Source organism: Chiloscyllium plagiosum, chromosome 29 (genome assembly GCF_004010195.1).
Source record: "Chiloscyllium plagiosum isolate BGI_BamShark_2017 chromosome 29, ASM401019v2, whole genome shotgun sequence".
Taxonomy (NCBI): Eukaryota; Metazoa; Chordata; class Chondrichthyes; order Orectolobiformes; family Hemiscylliidae; genus Chiloscyllium; species Chiloscyllium plagiosum.
Genome location: NC_057738.1, coordinates 8,312,072 through 8,335,396, shown reverse-complemented (window position 1 = coordinate 8,335,396; position 23,325 = coordinate 8,312,072). Strand labels below are relative to the sequence as shown.

At 38.6% G+C, this 23,325-nt stretch overlaps 1 protein-coding gene across 2 annotated transcripts in view; it reads right to left on the bottom strand.

The window, feature by feature from the left end:
- The window catches only part of LOC122564350 (partitioning defective 6 homolog gamma-like), a 50,577-nt gene that overhangs the window by 16,324 nt on the left and 10,928 nt on the right, over positions 1-23,325 (bottom strand). For both annotated transcript variants that reach the window (XM_043719099.1, XM_043719100.1), the window contains exon 2: positions 18,912-19,134. In XM_043719099.1, coding sequence (XP_043575034.1) covers positions 18,912-19,134 — 223 coding nt within the window. The remainder of the gene's footprint in view (positions 1-18,911; positions 19,135-23,325) is intronic.

Here is a 23,325-nt window from a genome sequence, read left to right as displayed (position 1 = left end):
ATAATTGGAGTCATACAAAACACTAGTAGCGATCAATCATTTCAGTAACAGGATATCAATGCAGGAGTTCCTTAGGGTAGTATCCAAGGTCTAACCATCTTGAGGTGCTTCATCAATGATCTTGCCTCTATCAAAAAGTCAAAATTAGGATGCTTATGATGACAGCACAATGCTAACTACCATAACTCCTCAGGTATTGATCAAAATTGCAGCAAGACCTGAACAGTATTCAGCTATGAGGTGATAAGTGGCAAGTAATATTTGCATTACACAAGGATCAGACAATGATCATCTCCAAGAGAGAGAATCTAACTATCGCTCCTTGTTGTTTAATAGCATCACCAGAGCTGAATGTCCCAGCATCATCTTGGAGTTACCATTTTTAGAAACTGAACTGGACTAGCCACATAAATACTTTGGTTATAAAAGCAGGCTAGAGGCTAAGAATTAAGCATTAAGTAACTAATTTCCCTAAAGCCTGTCCATAATTAAAAAGGGACAAGCGACAGATTCAGCAGCAGCTTTCAAAAAGAAAATTAGGAAGTTGCTTGAAGATAAAATTGCATGGATATTCAAGGGGAGGCAATGCTGAAGTGGTAATGTCACTAGACTTTTAATCCAGAAACCTAGTTAATGTCATTAGGCCATGGATTCAAATTCCACCACAGTGGATGGGGAAAGTTGAATATAATAAAAATCAGGAATAAATTCAATTTAATCAAATGGCAACAATTGCTGCAAAAACCTATCTAGTTCACTAATGTCCTTCAGGAAAGGAAATTTGCTTTCCCTACCTAGTCTGGCTTGCATGGACTCTACACCCAAAGTAATGTGGTTGACTCTCAAATGCCTTCTGTCCAATTAGGGATGAACAATAAGAACTGGCCTAGACAATGATGCCTAGAACACCATTCATTTTAAAATGGGAAGAAAACTTGGGAACAGGCCAAAGTGGACTACTGTTCAGAAGAGCAGTGCAGCAGGGCGAATAGCTTCCTTTTAGGTGTACTATTCGATAATTCTATTCTATTGGAGACTGAGAATATGATTGATACAACACTGTTTCTTCTGAAAATATAGCTGTACCATACAGGATCAATCTTTGAAAAGCTGGCTTTTCAGCAATGAGATTGATGAAAACTGAATACCAATTCAGAATGAACATTTACTCAGGCATGCATATGCATTTGTCAAAAATACGATCCAATTCTTGATGCACAGCACCAACAAGTTTCCCATTAAGTGAAACAAAATGTGACATATACAGAAACTCAGCAGTCTGGTAACATCCGGAGAGAAAGCAGAGTTAATGTTTTGAGTCCGGTGACCCTTCTTCAGAACTGAGGGTAGTTAGGAAAGGTGGTATATATGAATTAGGGAATTGCATCCCTAGTTTCTATAGAGAAAAAACACATTATAGGTACATGGAATTTTTATTAAATTGGAAGGGGCCTTGGAAACAAAGGTTGTTCGTTTTTCCCACAGATTTACTTGCTGACCATTTTCTTGTGTTGTACCTAGTTAATAGCTATATTCAAAATGGTCTATGGATACTGAAGTGTGGTCTTACTGCGATTTAGATATTCAACAGTGATGTATATCTATAGCATTTTGTTTAAACGTACGGGGAGTGGATTATGTCCAATTCTAAGGACTGGTTTGAACAGAACTTTAGTTTTTTGCATGTTTAGAGAAAAATCCATTTTCTCTTATTCTCCAAGGAGTGCTGACAATAACCTGGAGCTCGGTTCGAGTGAATGAACACCTGAGCATCATTTATATACATGAATACACGAGATAGCTGGAGTAGACTATAGAGGACACAGAATTTGCTCCACCATTAAAAATGAAAAAACTTTGGCTTCAACTCCAACGTTTCATCCCCTCCTCATAGGTTTCGATTCCTTGAGACACCAAAGATCTGCCTAGCCCAGATAAGTGCAATAAACAAAGAACCTATGCCCAGCTGGGTTACAGAACTCCAAAGAGTCACAACCTTTCCAGTGAACAAAATATCTCTCCTTCTCAGCCTGAAATAATTAATCCCTATCCTGAGACTGCACCCTACATTCCAGATTCCACAGCTAGCAACCTCTTAATGTCTAATATATCAAGTCCAATCTTAAAATAAGATCACCTTATATTCGCCTAAATAACAGACCCGAATTACTCTACCTGTCATTGCACAACTCTCAACCCAGTGATCAATTACACTGCCTCCAGTGCAAGCATATCCTCTCAAATATGGAAACCAAAACATTCAAGGTGATGTCTCACCAAAGACCTGTATAACTGTGGCAGGACTTCCTTATTTCCCATGTTTAATTCCTTTGCAATTAAGATCAACATGCCATTTATCTTCCAGAGTCCTTGCTACAGCCCATGCTAATTTTCTGAGATTCTTACATAAGCACATTCTACATTTTGTGAACATCAACATGCATGTTTTAGTTCAGTCTTATATGAGTAAATTAGATGCTTTACCATATCATAATCCATCTGATATTTTGTTTGCTCACTTAATGTGTTCACATCTATTCACAGCGTGTTCTCCTCAAAGTTGCAATCGCTTTCATCTTGATTTGCATAATCAGAAACATTTTACACTGCTCTGTTTATTCATCGAAAACATTAATATTGATTTTAAAAAGCCAAGGACACAACTGATCTATGGTGTCTCTCAACAAGACACAAATTTGAAAATTTCCACATCTCCTTACTCTTTGCTTCCAGTCTATTAGCCAATATTTCATCTATGCTAATGCATTATTTCCACACCCATCTTGCATATTAATAGCCTTTTAAATGACACACTACCAAATGCCTTTTGGAAACCTAGATGCAATACATCTAACAATTCCCCCTTACCTACACTAATTCCAAAAAATTGATTAAACACAATTTTCCTTAATGACCAAGGCAGGATTGATTTTGCTTCTGTACTGCAGGTAGTGTATGTTGAACTGTCAATCTGTTCTGTAAATCATGATGCCTATGGGTAATTTGGTAGCGGTGAGGTCCAACAGTGGAAAATGCAGGAGAGGTTGTTGTTTGTCCCAATTTTCACAGATAGAATTAGTGGTGGCCCATTGATGAGAACCACAACTCAAATGCTCTTTCAGACCAAGTTGAGGATGGTGACAAATATCTGACGGCAGCAAAATTTATGCAGCACCTTTATCTGTAGCTAATGAGGTTCGAGTTTCAGCTCAATCTATCTAATATTCCAGTTGCAATGCAAAGTGAAGTTAAACTATGTCCTGGCTTCGAATCTGATGCATGACATGGATTTATTAAATGACCCAAATATCAGAATTTAAGTAAAAACAAGGAATTCTCCTGGTGTTTCACTGAATGTCCTGACCTCAACTCCTATCAAAAGACCAGCATTAGAACTTGAAACTGGACTTAATGAAATAGCAATCCATTACAATTTATAAAGCACTTTTGGAATGGCTGACAATGTGAAAAAGTGCTAAGAAAGAGCAAGTTAATTTTATTAGGTCAATTTCTAAAGCACTTGGTGAATGGTACTTTGGAAAGTTGGGAAAAATTACCAAGTGTGCAAGAGGACTTCTGTTTGCTATTCACACAAAATTGATGATGCAGAATAGATGAGCATTTGCATTTTGCTAAGAAAATCTAAATGTTTATCTCGTACTCAAATAGTTTATTTATAGTTGGTATTAAACTGAAATCCAATTTAAATTCTGTAATTACCAGCCTTAAGTAAAGTTTTAACAAGGCTTTCACTGAAATAATGGATTAATTAAGAACAAGGTGAATTTGGAACCTCATTAAGTGAGTTGGCAAAATCTTTTGTTGTAGGAGAAGGTAAAACTTGCCAACCCAGCACTTGAGTGTGATTGATAATAGATTGCGAGAGATAAGTAATTAAGGTAGATAGGTAAGGATTAGAACATGGGTGCTGCACTGATTTCGCATTTCCTAAACTTCTTCAATTTTCAGCTAGTTTTTGGTGTGTATCTAAGTCATGCGACTAAGGTTTAATCTATTCCTAGGGTTCAACAGAATGCAACTAATGAGAAGATTAATTAAATATATAAAAACAAAACTAAATATGAAACTGTATAAAATGTGTTTTACAAAAGTCGCTACAATCATAATGGACCATAAGGCTGCTCTCATTAAAAAATAAACACTAGTTGTGGCTTAACACAAGGTTTCAAGAAGGCAATGCACTAGCACCTTCTCAAGGACAACTAGGGAAGGACAATGAATGTTGGCCCAGTCAGTGATGCTCACATCCTATGAATGGGAACAAAATACAGAAGCCATCACCACTTATTTGGAAACAGATCACTACACAGCACAAGAGGCCGCCATGTCCATGCCAGGCAACAACAAAAAAAATTGTTTACAATAATGCATTTTCTAGCTTTGGTCCACATCCCTGAAGACTGTGGCAATAAAAGTGAATATCTAAACACTGCTTAAATATTACAGGATGTTTCTCACTCAATCACTTTTTCAGGAAATAAATCCCAGACTTTTACTGCCCTCAAAAGAAAAATTCTCAGCTCTCCTCATGGCATCTACCCCTTATATGTCAACCCATCCCCACCACTCCCCGGTTATTAATTACTCTAGTAATGCAAGTACTATCCTCCTATGCCTCATTTTCCTATCCACTTCTCAGATCCTCTCTCAAACTTAGCTGCTCCAAAGAAAACAGACCCAGCCTATCCAATCTTTCCTCAAATCTCAGACCCTCCAGCCCAGCAAACATCCCATAAATTTCCTCTGCAGGGCAATCATATCTTTCGTTTAATGAGGTGACTGGAAATGCACATAGTCCTCCAGTCGTGGCCTAACTAGAGTTTTATACAGTAAAAGATAAAAACCTTTAGCAATACTTATTTTTCACATGGAGTTTGGCAAATAGAAATTGTACTTGACACCAGGGCCATGGAATCTATCACAATAGGATAAATTCCATATTAATAGTAACCTCAAGAAAATTCATAAAACAAGATGACAATATGGTTGACAAAGCATGCGAGTCATGGAGTTATACTGCACAGAAGCAGATCCTTTGATCCAACCAGTCCATGCTGAACATAATCCCACTTGCCTGTTTCTGGCCTATATTCCTCTAAACTTACCCAAACATCTTTTAAATGTTGTAACTGTGCCCACAACCACCACTTCCTTAGAAAGTTCATTCCACAAGTGAACCACCATCTGTGTAAAGAATATGCTCCTCAAATCTTTTTTAAATTTCTCTCCTTTCATCTTAAAAATGAGGCCCATAATCTTGATATTCCCCATTTTAAGGAAAAGATGCCTACCATTAACCCTTTCCATATCCCTCATGATTTTATAGTGTGGAAAAAGGCCCTTCGGCCCGACAAGTCCATACCGACTTTCCTTAAAGAGTAACCCACCCAGACCCATTTCTCTCTGACTAATGCACCTAACACTCTGGGCAACTTAAAATAGCCAATTCACCTAACCTGCACTTCTTTGGAGTGTGGGAGGAAACTGGAGTACCCAGAGGAAACCCACGCAGACACAGGGAGAATATGTAAACTCCACACAGACAGTTGCCCGAAGCTGAAATTGAACTTGGGTCCCTGGCACTGAGAGACAGCAGTGCTAACCACTGATGATGCTGCCCAAACTTCTATAAGGTCACCTCTCAAACTCCTACATCCTAGCAGTCAACATCGAGTGGCGTTAATGATCAGTATTCTGGTTGTAAAGGCATAACTATACTGACTGCAACTGCTGTCACTATTTAAAGTTAAGAGGATCACAAAGGTGCATTCCATAGACAGTTAGCTGATGATTAGAAAGAAAAGTGGCAGAAGAAAATGCTGAAGGATGATCTTATGTGATAGTACGTAACCCTATTTTTGTTCATGAACCTGGGAAAATGGATCAAAAGATTGTACAGTCATAAATCTACAATGAAACATGTTTGTTGCTGTGCATTTAATAAAGATGCTTACAGCAGAGGTTAAGCGTTACTAGAAAAATCAACTACTAAATGTAGTCAAATGGTAAATGATTAATAAACATTGTTGTCAATGTATATCATAAACAAATCTACCAAGTTACAACAATAAATTTAATTCTATTTACTTACTTTTATTTGCTCACTGTACAATTACAAAGAATAGCTTTTGAAAAATTGCCATTGACTTAAGTGCAATTAAGAATATCTGAACACATTCTGACTTCCTGAACAGATATTATAAGATCAAGTGAAGATTCCATGTTTCCAAATTCTCTTCTGGGAAAGATGCATTTGAAAACACTTTTACTTGCAGGTCTGCTTTTTTTTTAAAAAAGCATATAGTGCAGCAGATATTTTTCACCCCAAGTAGCTTTCCCATGTTGGAAAAAAGTGATCAATGTTTCAGGGAAACTAAGTGATACAAACTTATATACAGTACTTACACATATGCATCATGAAGACAGGAACATTTTGGTCAACCAACAAAACAATATCAATTTCTAAATGTTTTACACCACTTCCATAGTAGGAAATATGCAGAAAGTCAACCCTTCAGCTCATTAACTAGGAATACTGAAGCAAATCCACTCCAGAACAGGGCAAAAGTGAGGACCGCAGATGCTGGAAATCAAGAGTCTAGATTAGAGTGGTGCTGGAAATGCACAGCAGGTGAGGTAGCATCCGAGGAGCAGGAAAATTGACATTTCGAGCAAAAGCCCTTCATTAGGACTGATGAAGGGCTTTTGCCTGAAATGTCGATTTTTCTGCTCCTCAGATGCTGCCTGACCTGCTATGCTTTTCCAGCACCACTCTAGTCTAGACCCCTAGTCCAGAAGAGTTATGGGCTGAGAAATGGACAAGTTTACTAATAAAATGGTAACAGAAAGGAAACTCTAAAGTTAACTTTCTCTTAGAGTCATAGAGATGTACAGCAGAGAAACAGACCCTTTGGTCCAACTTGTCCATGCCGACCAGCTATCCTAAATTAATCTAGTCTCATTTGCCAGCACTTGGCCCATATCTCTCTAAACCCTTCCTATCCATATACCCATCCTAAAGTCTTTTAAATATTGTAATTGTACCAGCCTCCACCACTTCCTCTGGCAGGTCATTCCATACATGTACCAGCCTCTGCATGAAAAGTTGTGTGAAAATCTGCCACTTCTCGGCTCAAAGGTCCATCTGATCAAGATCCTGTTCTACTTCAAGGGAACCTACTTCAATGTCCACTACACCCTCAATTTTGATGCCATCTGCAAACTTTGTAACCATACCTCCTGTGTTCACACCCAATTCATTTATATAAATAACGAAAAGCAGTGGATCCAAAACAGAATATTGAAAATTCCCACCAACAACTTGCCCACCACTGGTGTCAGGCTCACTGGTCTTTAGTTCCCTGGTTTTACCTTTTAACCTGTCTTAAATAGTGGCACACCATGATAGCCAACCTCCAGTCTTCCAGCATCTCACGTGTGGCAATCGACGATACAAATTTTTCAGCAAGGGGCCCAGCAATCACTTTGCTAGCTTCCCAGAGTTCTAGCTCCTGGGGATTTATATACCTTAAGACATCCACCACCTCCCCCCTCTGTAGTATGGACATTTTTCAAGACACCACCATCTATTTCCCCACGTTCTATATCTTCCATGTCCTTCTCCACAGTAAACGCTGATGCAAAATACCCATTTAATATCTCTCCAGTCTCCTGAGGTTCCACTCATAGGCTGTCTTGCTGATCTTTGAGGGGTCTTATTCTCTCCCTAATTACTCTTTTGTCCTAAATGTATTTATAAAATCGCTTTGAACTCTCCTTAACCCTACTTGCCGAAGCTATCTCATATCCCATTTTTGCCCTCCTGATTTCCGTCTTAAGTATACTCCTACTGCCTTTATACTCTAAGGATTCTGCTGTCTATACTTGACGTATGCTTCCTTCTTTTTCTTGACCAAAACATCAATTTCTCTAGCCATCCAGCATGCCCCACAGCTACCAGCCTTGCCTTTCACCCTAACAGGAACATACTGGCCTGGACTCTCATTGTCTCATTTTTGAAGGCTCCCCATTTTCCAGCCGTCCCTTTACCTGCGAACATCCAGCCCCAATCAACTTTTGAATGTTCTTATTTAATATCGCCAAAATTGGCCTTTCTTCAATTTAGAACTTTAACTTTTAGATCCAATCTATCATTTTACATCACTATTTTAAAACTAATAGCATTACGGTCACTGACCTCACAGTGCTCCCCCACTGACACCTCGGTCACTTGCCCTGCCTTATTTCCTAAGCATAGGTCAGGTTTTGTCCCTTCTCTACTATGTACATCCACATTGAATCAGAAAATGTTCTTGTACACACTTAAATTTCTCTCCTCTACACTATGAACACTATAGCAGTCCCAGTTTATATTTGGAAAATTAAAAACCCCTACCATTACAACCCTATTATTTTTACAGATAACGGTGATCTTCACACAAATTTGTTTCTCAATTTCCCAATGGCTATTTGGGGGTATGAGTACAATCCCAATAAGGTGATCATCTCTTTCCTATTTCTCAGTTCCACTCAAATAACTTCCCTAGACATATTTGCAGGATTTTCCTCCCTAAGTACAGGCGAAATGCTATCCCTATTCAAAAACACCACTCCCCCTCCTCTCACCCCCCTTTTGATCCTATAGCATCTATACCCTGGAACATTAAGCTGCCCGTCCTGTCCATCCCTGAGCCACATCTCTGTAATTGCTATGATATCCCAGTTCCATGTTCCTAACCATGCCCTGAGTTCATCTGCCTTCCCCGTTAGGCCTCTTGCAGTTTAATTTATTAAAGCCACCTCATTCTCTGCTTTGTTTCTGCCTGCGCTGACTATTTGATTTGTTCCTTGATCCAACTGTACCAGTCTCACTGGTTTACTAATTCCGAAAGCTACCAACATAGGCCTGTTCCGAACCGGGGAACCAACAGCAACCGACCACAAACTGCAGAGCTAAGAACCGACAATCTTTGACCCAACAGATACCACAAGGCCTCAGACACATCCTGAGGTGAAAACTAGTCTGCAAAACCACCAGAAATTAAGGAAAACCAAGTACTTACTCAGTAGACTCAATACGCATCCTACTGCAACAGCAGACTCAACCCAAACTGAAGGCCTACGCAGTCCAAAGTCTTCGTTCAGGCACCAGGTATGGCAAGCGGGAACAGCTAGATATACTTCAAAATTGCATTTTCCCCTGTGGTGAGCTTAAAACCCCAAGACCCCTACTGTCTTCCTCATTTCACATTCCCTAAGTCCACGGTCTCGAACCAGGGACCCGGGGTGATTCAAACCATCTAAAAGCAGCAAATTACTGATTGCAAACCAGACCCCTACAGAATCACGGCAGGACTCTGGCATAAGGAATGTTATATGATACAGGGTGTTTCAGAAGCAAAGCATCTGACTGAGAAGATGATCTTCTATGTGTTTAAAAAGGTAAATGTATCAAAGAAATGGGTCCTCAATCTCTTACGAGGTGAGCGTTTGGGGAAGCAGCAGCCCAGTGGACTGACTGCAAGGAACATAAGTGCTCCGTAGAGAAGGCGATCTGGCTCCTCTGCCTTCAGCGATATGTCTGCATACTGGATCAGAAAGTCAAGGAATTGAAGGCAGAGTTAAGAGAGGTTCTAGCATGAGGACCAGAGAAGGAGAAATGCTGTACGTAGATCTGTAGTGAGAGAAGTGGCAAACAGTGGAAAAATATAGAAACCAGATAGATATCTGCAATGTCAGGTCACAGAAGCCAAGAATAATAAACAGGCCCTTAAAGGAGGAGAAGAGCTATTTGGGAAAGTAAGTTAAAGTGCAGAAGGAGAAGTTAAGAGACATGCAGGCAGTCTAGAAGATAACCTAGAGTGAAGGGTATCAGAGGAGACAGCACGGTCCCTGCCAGGAGCAGATCCCATAAGCCGAGCCTAGCTCTGTCCCAGGCCGTGGGCATGGTTTGCCTGAAAGCCCAGGTGTGACCCAGGCAGGCAAGAGCAACAGGGTGATGCAGGAACGGATGATTGGGCAACCAGGGTTGCTTGGTCACCTGTGGCCCTGGAGGTAGGCCCGGTGTCACAGCAGAAAGAATGACTAGACTGCAAGGCAAGGGGAACTCTAGGTCACCACATGTGGCACTGGAAGTAGGTCCAGTGAGGCAACAGGTGAAGTACCTTCTAGTTTTGGACTCACTTTTCCTGGGGAGGAGATTTTGGCTATTACTTTATCTATGCCCCTCACAATTTTACAAACCTCTATCAGGTCACCCTCAGCCTCCTACACTCCAGGGGAAAAATTGTCTCCTTGTAACTGAAAACTTCCAGTCTTGGTAACATCCTTGTAAATCATTTTTGCATCCTATCCAGTTTAGTAACATCCTTCCAATAGCAGGGTGACCAGAACTGTACACAACATTCCAAGTGTGGCCTTACCAATGTCGTGAACAGCTGTAATATGACGTCCCAACTCCTGTATTCAGTGCTCTGACCAATGAAGGTAAGCATGCCAAATGCCTTCATCACCCTGCCTACCCTATGATACTACATTCAAGGAACTATGAACCTGCACCCCTTGGTCCCTCTGTTTGACAACACTCCTCAGGGCCCTACCATTAACTGTAAATCCTGCCCTGGTTTGTCTTACCAAAATGCAACACCTCACATATATTTAAACTCCATCTGCCACTCCTCAGCCCGTTGGCCATCTGATCAAGTTGTCATTGTACTCTCAAATAACTACCTTTACTGTCCACTATACCATCAATTTTAGAGTAATCCGCAAACTTAGTAATCATACCTCCTATATTCTACACCATTTATATAAATGACAAACAATAGTGGACCTAGCATCGATCCTTGCTGCATATTGCTGGTAACAGACTGCAGTCATAAAATCACCCTCTGCCTCCTACCATCAAGCCAATTTTATATCCAATTGGCGAGCTCTCTGTGGATCCCATATGATCTAACCTTACTAACCAGTCTACCATATGGAACCTTGTCAAAGGCCTTGCTAAACTCCACATTAGTCTTCTACTGTTCGAGAGAATGAGGATCTATTATAGTTTAAAATGGTTTATATGTACATGGATATATTTTCTGTCACTGTCATACCTTTTACAGAGTGCTTTTGTTGCTCATTTTCCAATATTCAAATTCAACATGGCATTTGCATCTTAGCAAATAAAACTTTGCATATCATTGAAATAAAAAGCTTATATGAACACGTATAGGAGATACTAATCAAAACCTAGAATAGGTGGTTCTGGGATAACACGCATTTTGGCAGCATGATTTGGCTATATTGTCGCTGAAGAATTAGGAAACGGTATTTTCGAGAACGCTTACCTCCATTGGCAATAGCGCAATTCCAGCGGGGATCAGTTCACATGCTTCGTACTGCGCAATGTCCACAAAATCACTGTGCCATTCTGTGCATGCGCTGGTGTCTGCGCTGTTCCGCAAGTGCACGATGTCAGCTCTGATCTTTGTGCTGTCCTGCGCGTGTGCAATGTCAGCGCCAGTCTTAGTGCTGTTTTACGCATGCGCTGATGTCAGCTGACAACAGAGCAGCTTTCTGTGAGAGGTACTGTACAGGGAGCAGCTTTCTTAGATTTTTTAAATGTATCATGTTAAATTTGCTTTTGTTTCATTAATAAATATGATTTCAGCCTTCATTCAGACTGTGCTATACTTTGTGTTCGACGTATGGGTGATTTTTGAGGGATTGAGTGTGATATTCTTTGCTGGTTTGCCCCTAACCCCACTTTTCCCATATTAAGTGATTTTCTATTAAGCAAGGATTCACTGGAATGCAACTACAGTGTTATACGGTAACAAACAATTTAAGATTTATAAAACTGTAGACAGAAAATAGGAATGGAATGCTGGAAAATGAAATTAGAATGCTTAAGTGCTTATTTTTGACCAGTGCAAACTTGATGGAGCTGAAAACGTGTTGCTGGAAAAGCGCAGGTCAGGCAGCATCCAGGGAACAGGAGAATCGACGTTTCGGGCACAAGCCCTTCTTCCTGAAGAAGGGCTTGTGCCCGAAACGTCGATTCTCCTGTTCCCTGGATGCTGCCTGACCTGCTGCGCTTTTCCAGCAACACATTTTCAGCCCTGATCTCCAGCATCTGCAGACCTCACTTTCTCCTCGCAGACTTGATGGACCAAAGGTCTTTTTTCTGTGTTGCAGACCTCTACAGGTCTACACAAACTCTACAGAAATCAAAACCATCTGCAACTCCTTCAATTTTTTTTTTTTACAGTGTACTTGTGTGAAATATTCATCCATGGAATTATTTTCACTTTTTGCAATTGTAAGGAATTTTGATCACTTGATCAATGCATTACTAAAAATTAATAAACCTACCATACAAATGAAAAAAATTCAAAATGGGATTTGAATATGTATTTGCCAATAGACCAGGAAAGACTTTTTAAATATCTTGTAAGATTCAGAATGTTAATCAAAAATCTCCAATCTTCATCTATACATAATAACTATTTCAGTTTGGGTAATAACTTCTTGCAAATGATAATGATCACCAGATGGAGAAATTATTGCTTTCTTTGCAATGTTAGTCCATTCAACTATGGTCTAAATTGGTCCATACAACCTACAGTCATACTTAAAACGTACCAACTGATAGTGAATAATCAAAGATAATTGCAAAGTTGAAAAGGAAGTTAAAACAATGTTATTTTCCATGCTTACCAAAGTTAGATCCTGATCTTCTTCAACATTCTATTCAATTATTACTTCTGAATCTTTCTACCTAATTGGTTCAAATGCCATTCGATCCTATAAATCCATGTTACACTTGTCAGCTGGACACATTGCTTATCTCATCAAGGTGATGAAAAATATGATGTTCAAGAGGATACCATAAGTAAATGACTGAAATGTCATTAGTAAATGTAGCCTTGACATAATATTGGTAAATCACTATTCTTTGCAGTACAGAAGAGGTGCAATATTCAGCTAGTTTTCATTTAAATTCATAAACATTAACTTAATTTCTAACTGCTGAATCTAGTAAGAGACATGAAATATTCCTCTCAGTTTTAAGATGAAAACTGATAGTATGCCACAAAGTAAGCTTGTCAATTTCCTCATTACTGCTGGATTAATTATCCTACAACTTTTAGGAATGCATCCCAATGTTTGAACTTCAGAATCATGTTTGATATTCTCTAAGCTGTTACACCTCTTGCATTCTGGGTTCCATACACCAAGCAATATTAAATGTGTAAATGCTTAAAACACACACATTAAACTCTTCCATTATTTAACAGAGATGTTAACCAATTTAAATACTCCTACAATATATTTCACAGTAATTTCCAGGCTATAGTATAAAATGATTAGGTCAAAGAGGGAAAGTTATTCCATTTGTGCAAAACTACTGAACTAAGAAAAATAGTTCACCTCGAAATTAGGGATGCAACAAATGCAGAATAAAGATGAGCATTCCAAGTATGTAGCCTTTTTACTTCTGAACACGGTGTGATGATGCTGTCATTTTAAAAAGGGTTATTTTGCTCTTGGTTTTTTCAAGAGAGGTCATAAAGACAGAGGTGTGCTGAAGTGTCTAGTTTAACAATGGCTGGGGAGTAGCCAGTTCTCCCAGTTCAGGTCTTTTCTTGTTTGGTTTAGCTGTGGCAGTCAAGATGCTGGAAGGCTACAGTCTTCAATGAAGATTCCTGACTGACTTTTCTCTCTGAAATCTCTTTGGAAGTTGTTTCCCTCCTGCCTGTAAGAATCTGTGTTCCAATTTACCTTTTTGGCGAGAGGGAGGGGTTTATGGGATGTTGCTGGATTGGAACAGCTCCTTTGTTAAGTTGCTGTATCGAATTGGTTAAGTTTTCCAATTGTTAGGTTATCTAAAATTCCGTTTTCTTTTATTCATGTTTCAACTGTAGTGTTTAAATAAATTCTGCTTTGCTTAAAGCCAAGTGGTTTGACCAGCTGCATCACATCTGGAATGCCCATTTCTTTAAAGAAAGAAAACATTAGGGTCTAGGCTACCTGCTTAAGATATTTTGAGGGGGTCTGACCTGGTCCCTAAAAATGGCACAAAACTGTTAGAAACCATGTTAAAGGAAGGGGAAAGATAGTTCTACTGCATCTACCAACACATTTACTGAACACAGCTGCTTCCCTTATTTGCCCAGATCAGCAAAGAAACAGCATTGGTTGCTCACATCATTGTTATTTGTCCAGAGTTTTCATGAACATTCCAATAATTTCCTTCTCATCAGGTGTTCCTTCCAGCATAACACGTTCAAGGAATCTGTGGTCTCTGGAAGCGAGAGAGGCTGTTTAAACTAGTTTAGACCAGGGATGCAAAGTATATATTAAAAGCGATGCAAGTACATATTAGAAGTATAAAGCAAGGATTATAAATTAAATTTGATGAACAGAAAGTAAAATGAAGACAGGCAAATACAGATGAAATTAAGGGAGAGATAAAAGTCATAGACAGGGAAGACTAATTTTCTATCCCTAATTCTGTATTTCTAATTTTCTTGAATATAAAACACCACACTTGTTAAAATATTTTTGAGCCAAACAGGTGGTTCAGGTATAATTACCAGTATTCACATTTACTCCAGAATACACTATCCCTAAATTTTCACTCATCTTCTGCACAAACAATCATCAAGCACAGTAAGTGCACCACTGTAGTCATTTGAATGGACATCACAGTGAGAACCGCAATAGTACATTCTGTTATTTTATAAGGTATCTGACATCAACTTGGAAATTTGCATGTTCATCTGTGTGTGTATGGACATGTGAAGCTGCTACCTGATTTACTCCAGTAAAGCAAAGTTGTTACTACAAAAACAAAACCAACCCAGTGTGTATGCATAGCTGTTTACGATAGCAACATAATAGCAGCAGAATGGATGCAGTGATCTGTCACCAAGGCTGAAGATTTCCTACTATTGGGTGGTAATGACATGTACAATTAACAAGGCACCAGGTTAGTCATAATATCATGATAGGTTTACATGGAGTCGAAAAGGACATTAACTTGGAAGAACTTCACAGGTTTTTATGATAAAACAGTGGCTTTAAGGATCTACAAAACTAAGTAAATTTTTCAACTGGTTTTTGAGGAGTGCAATTCAAACTCTGCCTGGAACCTCAAATATGGCGAAGCAGTAATTATGTTGGTCTACCAATTAAACAATCTAGGTATATGCATAGAAGTAGGAAATTTCCAAACAGGTGGCACAACATTATTTAAAGGGGCTATGCACTTCAATATATTATCCAAGCACTCCAAAAATAATTAAAGAAAATGTTTCTACCAATTACCTTGCCTAATATTAGGCTAAATGTTTAAAGAGTGCTGGATTCTGCTGCAAAATTGACCCCACAATTATGACTAGATAGCCTACCAAGGATAATCAGGCTACAATCACATCTCTTCTTTGAGGATGGATTGCCTGTATTAGTGGATTCAAGGGAAAACAGAAAATTTGTACAGAAACATTTGACTTCAATGTTCACATTATCTTTGATTGTTAAACATTATGATAGAATTTGAAGATCATTTTGCTTTGGGGCGTCACGGTGGCACAGTAGTTAGCACTGCTGCCGCACAGCGCCAGAGACCCGGGTTCAATTCCCACCTCAGGCAACTGCCTGTGTGGAGTTTGCACATTCTCCCCATGTCTGCGTGGGTTTCCTCCAGGTGAGGACTTGTTGGGCTGAACGGCCTTTTTCGACACTGTTTGAAAAATGCTCTGGATTACCTCAGCAAGATTCCTTTACTTTGGGGCTTAATCAGTAATATAGCTTAAATCATTTGATATTGTATTGTTTTTCATGGCTAGTCAATGTGATAGAACTTACTACAAGTCACAGTGTATACGGCAACTCCAATTTTCTGGTTCAAAAATCATGTTTTGCAGATGTTCAAGTTGATCACACCCATCTTTCAGCCATATATGCTGTTTTTGCATCAATAATCAGTCTTGAATTTTCACCACAAATGTTTGGTTTGCTCACTTGTACATTATAACTGGGTATAAAGGATCAAGCTGATAATATGAGCTGTATTGCACTGGGTTCTGATGACATTTCAAAATGATTATCACCCAAACCGAGGCCAGCAACACACTTCTATATTCAAAATATCAACCAACTTCCAATTTTGGAAGAAGTTTGAGGTTTCAAATGTTGATTAAATGCCAACATCAATTGGTATCTTAAAAACTACAGAATCAAAAATGAATATCTTGTAAGGTGGTAAGAACTAAATGAGAGATAACTGATAATGACAAGACTGAATGAATGACATCATGCAAGCGGGCATCCTTTATATACATCCATGGAACGTCTATGGTAGAAAACAAACGATCTAAGTTCTTTTCTAGGGCAACAAGTGCTCTCATGATTCACAGTTCAGTAGAAACTAGAAGATCTCAAGATTAGAAAAAGTTTTGGATCCGTCCAGTTCAACCTTCTAATGTACAAACAAATGGGAGCTTTTATTTCAAGATACTTGTACACTTTGTTAGTGACTAGATCTTAGCTTCCCCAAACAACACCAAAAACTGGCCATCTTTTCAGTGGAGTATTTCTTTCTTATGCTCTATTTGAAAATCATTCATTTTTAGCACCTACTTTTCTCACTTTATTTTGTATACAAAGTTTCTTGCATCGATTTGAGTTTCATTAACGAATGTTTCCATCAGTTTTCTTCTTCAACAACAGACTTTGTTCTGACAGACAACTCATTATAAGATTCACATACCTTATTCATCTTAGCTATATCTATTTTGTACTAAAGGTTCAGGACTGTATATAAACCTGCATTTGTAAACTAATCAATGTTGTATACAATGGCAACAAAACTGCCTTCGATATTCATTCCATAACAAACAACTACTTTGCCTGTTTGGTTCCAAGGTTTCTATCCTGCTTTATCTTGTTACTGTTTCCTGCTGAATTCTATAACCGCCTGATTATTAGACAGTCTTCAGTGCATACTGTTATACTTTTCTATGTTGAGGTGTATTGGCTACTTGGTCACCTCCATAAGTCAGTCAGTCAGTCTGCTCAAGTGAGAATCTATTCAAAATTATTCTAATCAGGCCATGGAATTAAATTTGGTAGGCACTCCTTGTCATCTACTGTTGAGCTCCTCTCCATTAATAGTGAAAGCACAGTTATGATCACATTCACTTAGTTCAATCAAGATCATTTATCTAAATATAATAGTATGCTAATTTGTATGGGGGGGGGAACCATGGTACATGACAAACTGGTGTACCTTCAACTGATGATGTATGTTTACTATGTCAAACAACTTATAGCATACCATATTTCTTTTGAATGGAACTGCATTTTGTTAAACTATCATGCTAATGTTATGAGGATGAGTTTAAAACTAGAATGGTAAAGGGGTAGGAACCAAAGCAGGGTGACAAGGGAAAGAGAAACAAGGATGGCAATAAAATACAAAATGGTAGATAGTGTAGTCAAGGGTGAGAGGCAAATAGTGCGACAATACAAGGAAAAGTCAAGATGATAAAAAATGCCAAAAAGGCGACCCTGAAGGTTTTGTATCAAAGCAGTTGAAATAAGGTAGACAAACTGACATCACAAATCGAGCTAAATGGATATGCTCTCATAGCCATTACGAAGATGACATGGTTCCAAGAAAGTCAAACTGGGAACTTAATACTCAGGGATATCTAACCTTTCAGAGACAGTTGATGGGTAGCACTGTTAAGAAGAGATGAAATGAAGACAGTTGTGAGGGATTATCTTGGCTTGGATGATGTAAAGTCCATTTGGGTGGAGGTAAATAATCCCATTTCAATTCCCCCAACCACTCGCTTTCCGATATGACCTTCCTTGGCCTCCTCCATTGCCAAAACAAACCGTAGCTCCTGTTGGAGAAACAGCACCTTATATTCCACGAGGGCACCCTACTGCCTGGAGTACTCAACACTGAGTTCTCCACTTTCAAAAAACCTCCCTCACCATCCCCTTCTCCTTTCCCAGCCCCTCCCCGTCCCTTCCACTGCTCCCTGCCACCAACTAAATTCATTCCTTCCATTGACCAACCAGGTCGTACCCTCTACCAGTCTTCACCTATCCCACTTCACCACCCTGTCCCACCTCTCCCTTTATCTGCAGCTCCCCACACCCACCCCCAGTTCTGAAAAAGAGTTACACCCAAAACATCGACTTCTCCACCTCCTGATGCTTGCCTGGCTTGCTATGATCCTATTGAATAGCAGAGCAGGTCTCAGGGCCAAACGGTCTACTACTGTTCCTATTTCTTATGGTATCCAGATTAAGATATTCTTATTCTATTTATGCAATCAGATCTGAATATTCACAGTATGTCCTAATGTTTAGCCATATGTTAATTAGGACTCAGGTCCAACAGAAGTGACAGATATTTAATAAAAAAGGAATTTCAGGACTTTGAGTTTGCAATATCTATGCTGGCAGCTTACAAGATTACAACTCTCATTAAAAGTTAAGTAACTCAAGATTTAAAATAGAAAAAAAAAAGTTCATCGGCATAGTATACCTAATTTATAGCACTGTCATTTCATGAGGAAACCGAAACCTACTGTGCATTTTTTGATTGATAGTTGATCAATTAAATTAACTGGATCAAGTATTTGCAACATGAAAAAATATACTTTCTAGTTAATTAATCTGTCACATGAAACAAGTTTCAATTATAAAAAGTGGATGAGTTACTTAAAACAAAACTGAAAGAACATGAGAGACCACAGACAACAGGAGTGAGAATGTTGGAATTAAATAACGGGGAATAAAAATTCGAACTAGATTAGGCCAAAGCACCTAATGTGTTCAACAACTTATTTTCAGATGATAATCTTTTAAAGCCATACCTTTTCGTTGTACAAAAATCCTTAGCAATGGATTTGCCATGGAAATGGCTTTGCAGAAGTTGTCATCATTGTTGATTGGCAGCAGGTCACCATGGACATCAGCATATCCAATTAATATATCCATGTTCAAAATGTTATGCGTATGAATAATTAGGCTGTAGAATTCAGCAAACTTTCCAGGTTTATAGCGGCTGAGGGAAAATCTTCGAAATTCTGCCCCAAACTTATTAAAAACAAAAAAAAAGTATTAGTAACTGCCCTAGAGCATATTAACATTACAAAAGGAAATTTTTAAAAACATACAATATACTGGTTATTCTATATTTAATAAGTATTATCAGTTACATGAAACTAACATTTATCCACTCTCTTGAGAAACTCCAATAGGTTGCTGCTTCAAAAACAGAGAGTGATGTTTCTGGAAGTAGCAGACCTGTCAGGAGCTCTTCTGAAGACTGGGTACGATTACCAACTGAAGGCAAGTTGATAAGGGAAGGGGCAAAAGAAATTTAAAAAGGGCACAATGTGCTAAGTACGGGTTTGAAACATTGAAATAAAGCATCTTCAGGATAATAGTGAATGAATAAATATAGCAAGTCAATGGTTCTGACAAAGACAACCAAATCTCAACAGTTCTACATTTATCACCTGAACACAAATTACGTAACTGTTTTGGTTTCCAGGTATGATAAATCAGACATTAAATATTTAATACACAACATTTATATGTTTACATTTATATTTTGTCTTATCTTCTGTATATTATTTTTCCACCATTTTTAAATTAATGGCCCAGTGCTTCGTCTGAAAAGTTAACCAAGAGAAGTCCTAATAATGCTGAAAAAAGACATTTGTCAAAACTTTTCATCGTTCTCACTAGGACAATTCACAATAATGAGGAGAAAGTGAGGACTGCAGATGCTGGAGATCAGAGCTGAAAATGTGTTGCTGGAACAGCGCAGGTCAGGCAGCATCCAGGGAACAGGAGAATCGACGTTTCGGGCATAAGCCCTTCTTCAGGAATCCCATCCCAGAAGAAGGGCTTATGCCCGAAACGTCGATTCTCCTGTTCCCTGGATGCTGCCTGACCTGCTGCACTTTTCCAGCAACACATTTTCAGCAATTCACAATAATACCAATAAAAGGGAAAACAAAAATTTGAACGGTATGAGAGGAAAGTGCTGATTAGTTGGTAAGTGGATTCTAATTGTAGAGATAAGCCATGGAGAATGCAATGGTTAGTGATGCTTGACTATTAACTGCCAGGCTTTGTTTAGACTTCAAACCAAAGACATTACTTGATTTTCAGAGCAGTGGCCTGACCAATGCATCAGCAAATAAGCGTCACGTATTCTATTGAGTTGAAATAGGTGCAGTGCATGCACGTTCTGTCAGTCTGCAAAGAACAACGCCTTGTGTATTAATGTATGTAGCTTCCAGTGCATGCAACTGTACCACACTGCAATCCTGACTGACAACCCTAAATTGGTCAATGTAATTCTTTACACAATGGATAAATCAGCAAATGTCACCAAATTACAGAATCATTTCTATTTTTTGCCACTGTGAATTTTGCAAGCATAGGCTAGTTGGGTATGGTATGATCAGTATCTTTTTTCGTACAGCACAAGGGATATGCTATTTGATACAATCTGCCAGTCTTTGGGACTTACAAAACACATACCTGGTATCATACTGGCGTTATCCTGAAGGAAGGCTTTGATACATCCTATTTCATCAAGCTTCCATGGTAAGCAAATGACTTGGGCCCTATTTACAATTTTGCCAACAAGGGCAACACAGTATTGAATTTCGGTACCAGTATGATATCAACAACCCATCCTTCTAGCTGTTCTCAACTACTGACCATTCACAACCAGCTTGAAGGAGTTGAACCGGAGTCAAGTAGTTTCAGTTAGTTAAAGGTTAAACAGATATAAACAGTTTCAGTTAGAAGTGCTTTTAGCAAAAAATAAATGTGGAAAGAACTAAAGGGTTACATGAAACATGATAAGACTGGGAACAACTGGACAACACAATCAAAGATAAATGTGACATTGGTTGGATACAACCAACAGTATTGGTTGTACAGTAGGAAATGAGTAATCTAATACAAATGTGGTCAACATGTGACCTCTAGAGTAGAAAAGCTAGAAACTGGTGGCTATTTTCAGAGATTAATCTTAAGCCTTTTAAGGCAGACTATCCTTATGTTCACTTAAATAGGTGATCACAATCTGTACCCAGGGTTCCTGGTGGGTTATCAAATTGAACCATAACAGAATCTGGCAAAGATGGCAGGATCCTGTACCACATCCCTGAGACCAGGACTGCATTCAGTTAAATATATTATAAGGCAGCCAAGTGGCATTAGCCTGGTATGGGCAACTGAAAAAAGACTCAGGACAGGTGGTCGCAGGTGAGGAAGTAGAACTTTGCTACTGGGATGGGACAGCCAAATCTGCACAGATAGGTCAGACCTCAAGAAGCTATTAGTGGAACAAGTCAGCTGAAAACCGCACTGGGTGGGAAACTTAGAACATGCAGGGCTGAAGAATGTCTTATGAAAATACATTAAAAATGTTTTTTCAGAAAACAGAAAACAAAAGGTAAAGTTTGAAATAGAATTTGTTAAAGATAAAGGTCACATTCAGGAACATGCCATTTGGAGTTTAACACTGGCCACATGTTTTGTATTTTCTGCTTCCTTTTCTGGAAAGCAGCTTGCAGCACACAACAAGTTCTTGTCAAGGTCAAGAGACATAAAAAGTAATGAATGAACATACAACATGCACATACAGAAGTAGTTTCTATGGCAAACAAGTTTAGAAGAGGTAATTTAAAATAAAAGGAAACTTGTTAGCTTGACACTTGCTCAATAATTTTGAAATATCTAAAGGAATTTAGCAAGTTACTTTTGAAAAACTGAGATAGCCAAACAAAGATTGAACATTCAAGAGATGTTAGTGCCGGAAATCATACAAATGTTTTAAAAATATTGAACAATCATTTTACTAGGCAGTAAAGATTTGCCAAGATTCATGAATGCGAGAATAGTGCAATGTCGATGTTAAAAGATTTTTAAAAAATAAGTTATGAGAACTTGGAATAACTTATTAAAGTGTAAGTTGATTGAATATATCAATTTGGGAAAGTCCAGATGAGATCAGTATACATATTTTAGAGTTTAGACTGGAACAACTGAATATTTGTAAACTATAACAGGAATAAAAAGAAACATGTTTTAAAAAAAACTGTAGGATCTTAAGTCCATTCAATTCAGTATTTAAAGATGGAAGTGAGGAATGGGGTGGAATACAATTAATATTCATCGAGAAGCTTCCTGGATGTAGAAAACAGCCTACATTCCAACCGCTGATTAGTAACAGAAACATATCTAGTGTGATTAGGGAAAGACACGGAGACCTCAAAAAATTGACTCAACGTGTCCAGCTTTAAGTCCAGAACCAGAAAATAGACCAGTGTGGTTACAGAATGTTAAAGTTTCATATGGTAAAATACACTACGAGCTCCTGCTCATCATTCTAAACATCTCCAACATTGGTTGCCTAAGATACAGTCTCAAGCATTTTATTCAACTTTAGTAAAGCAAGTGGTCTAATGTGGGGGACAGCCAATGGCTGCACTGCCTGTCCAGGGGTAAGGTCAACTGAAATAGAGTCTGGTCAATTACGTCACTACAGCATTTAACTCCCGGATCTCAGTTATAAATTTGATTGATGTGGCAACATTTGCTGGATAATCCTGAGTGCAAAGAATGAATCCAACATCCAACCTAAGATAGTCAGTCAGTCTTGCGCTGAGAGAACACACATGCTTATACTGAAAGTTACACATATTAATAAACAGGACCCTGTTTATTGCATACAGAAACAACATCTGCAATGCCGACTGGAGTCAACCTGTATGGACCAAAATCTAAATAAAATCTTGCAATTAATAGTCTATCATTAACAGCTACACTCTGCATGGCAATGCCTCTACCATTCTGAGTCCACGAGTCAATCAGCATTCTCCTCTCATGCAAAACAAATGTTGGTTTTCCTGTTTATTAGTATTCCTGTCAATTGATTTCATGAGTGCAAGATGAAAAGATTGAACTAAAGACAAACTGGACAGACTCGGCAGATCTGGCAATATCTTAGAAAAGAGAAATAGTTAACACTAAGTTCAATCTGAATTGGAGAGGACTCAAAATGTTAACTCTATTTCTCTTTCCACAAATGCTGCCAGACTTGCTGGGTCTGTCCAGTACTGTATATTTATTTCACACTGCCAGCAGCTGCGGTATGTTGCTTTTATATGAGAAAATTGCCCTTTCTTTACAACACTGAAAAATCTTAATTTGAATTCCTGGATAACTGCACAACCCTTCCCCTGACTGCCCCTTCCT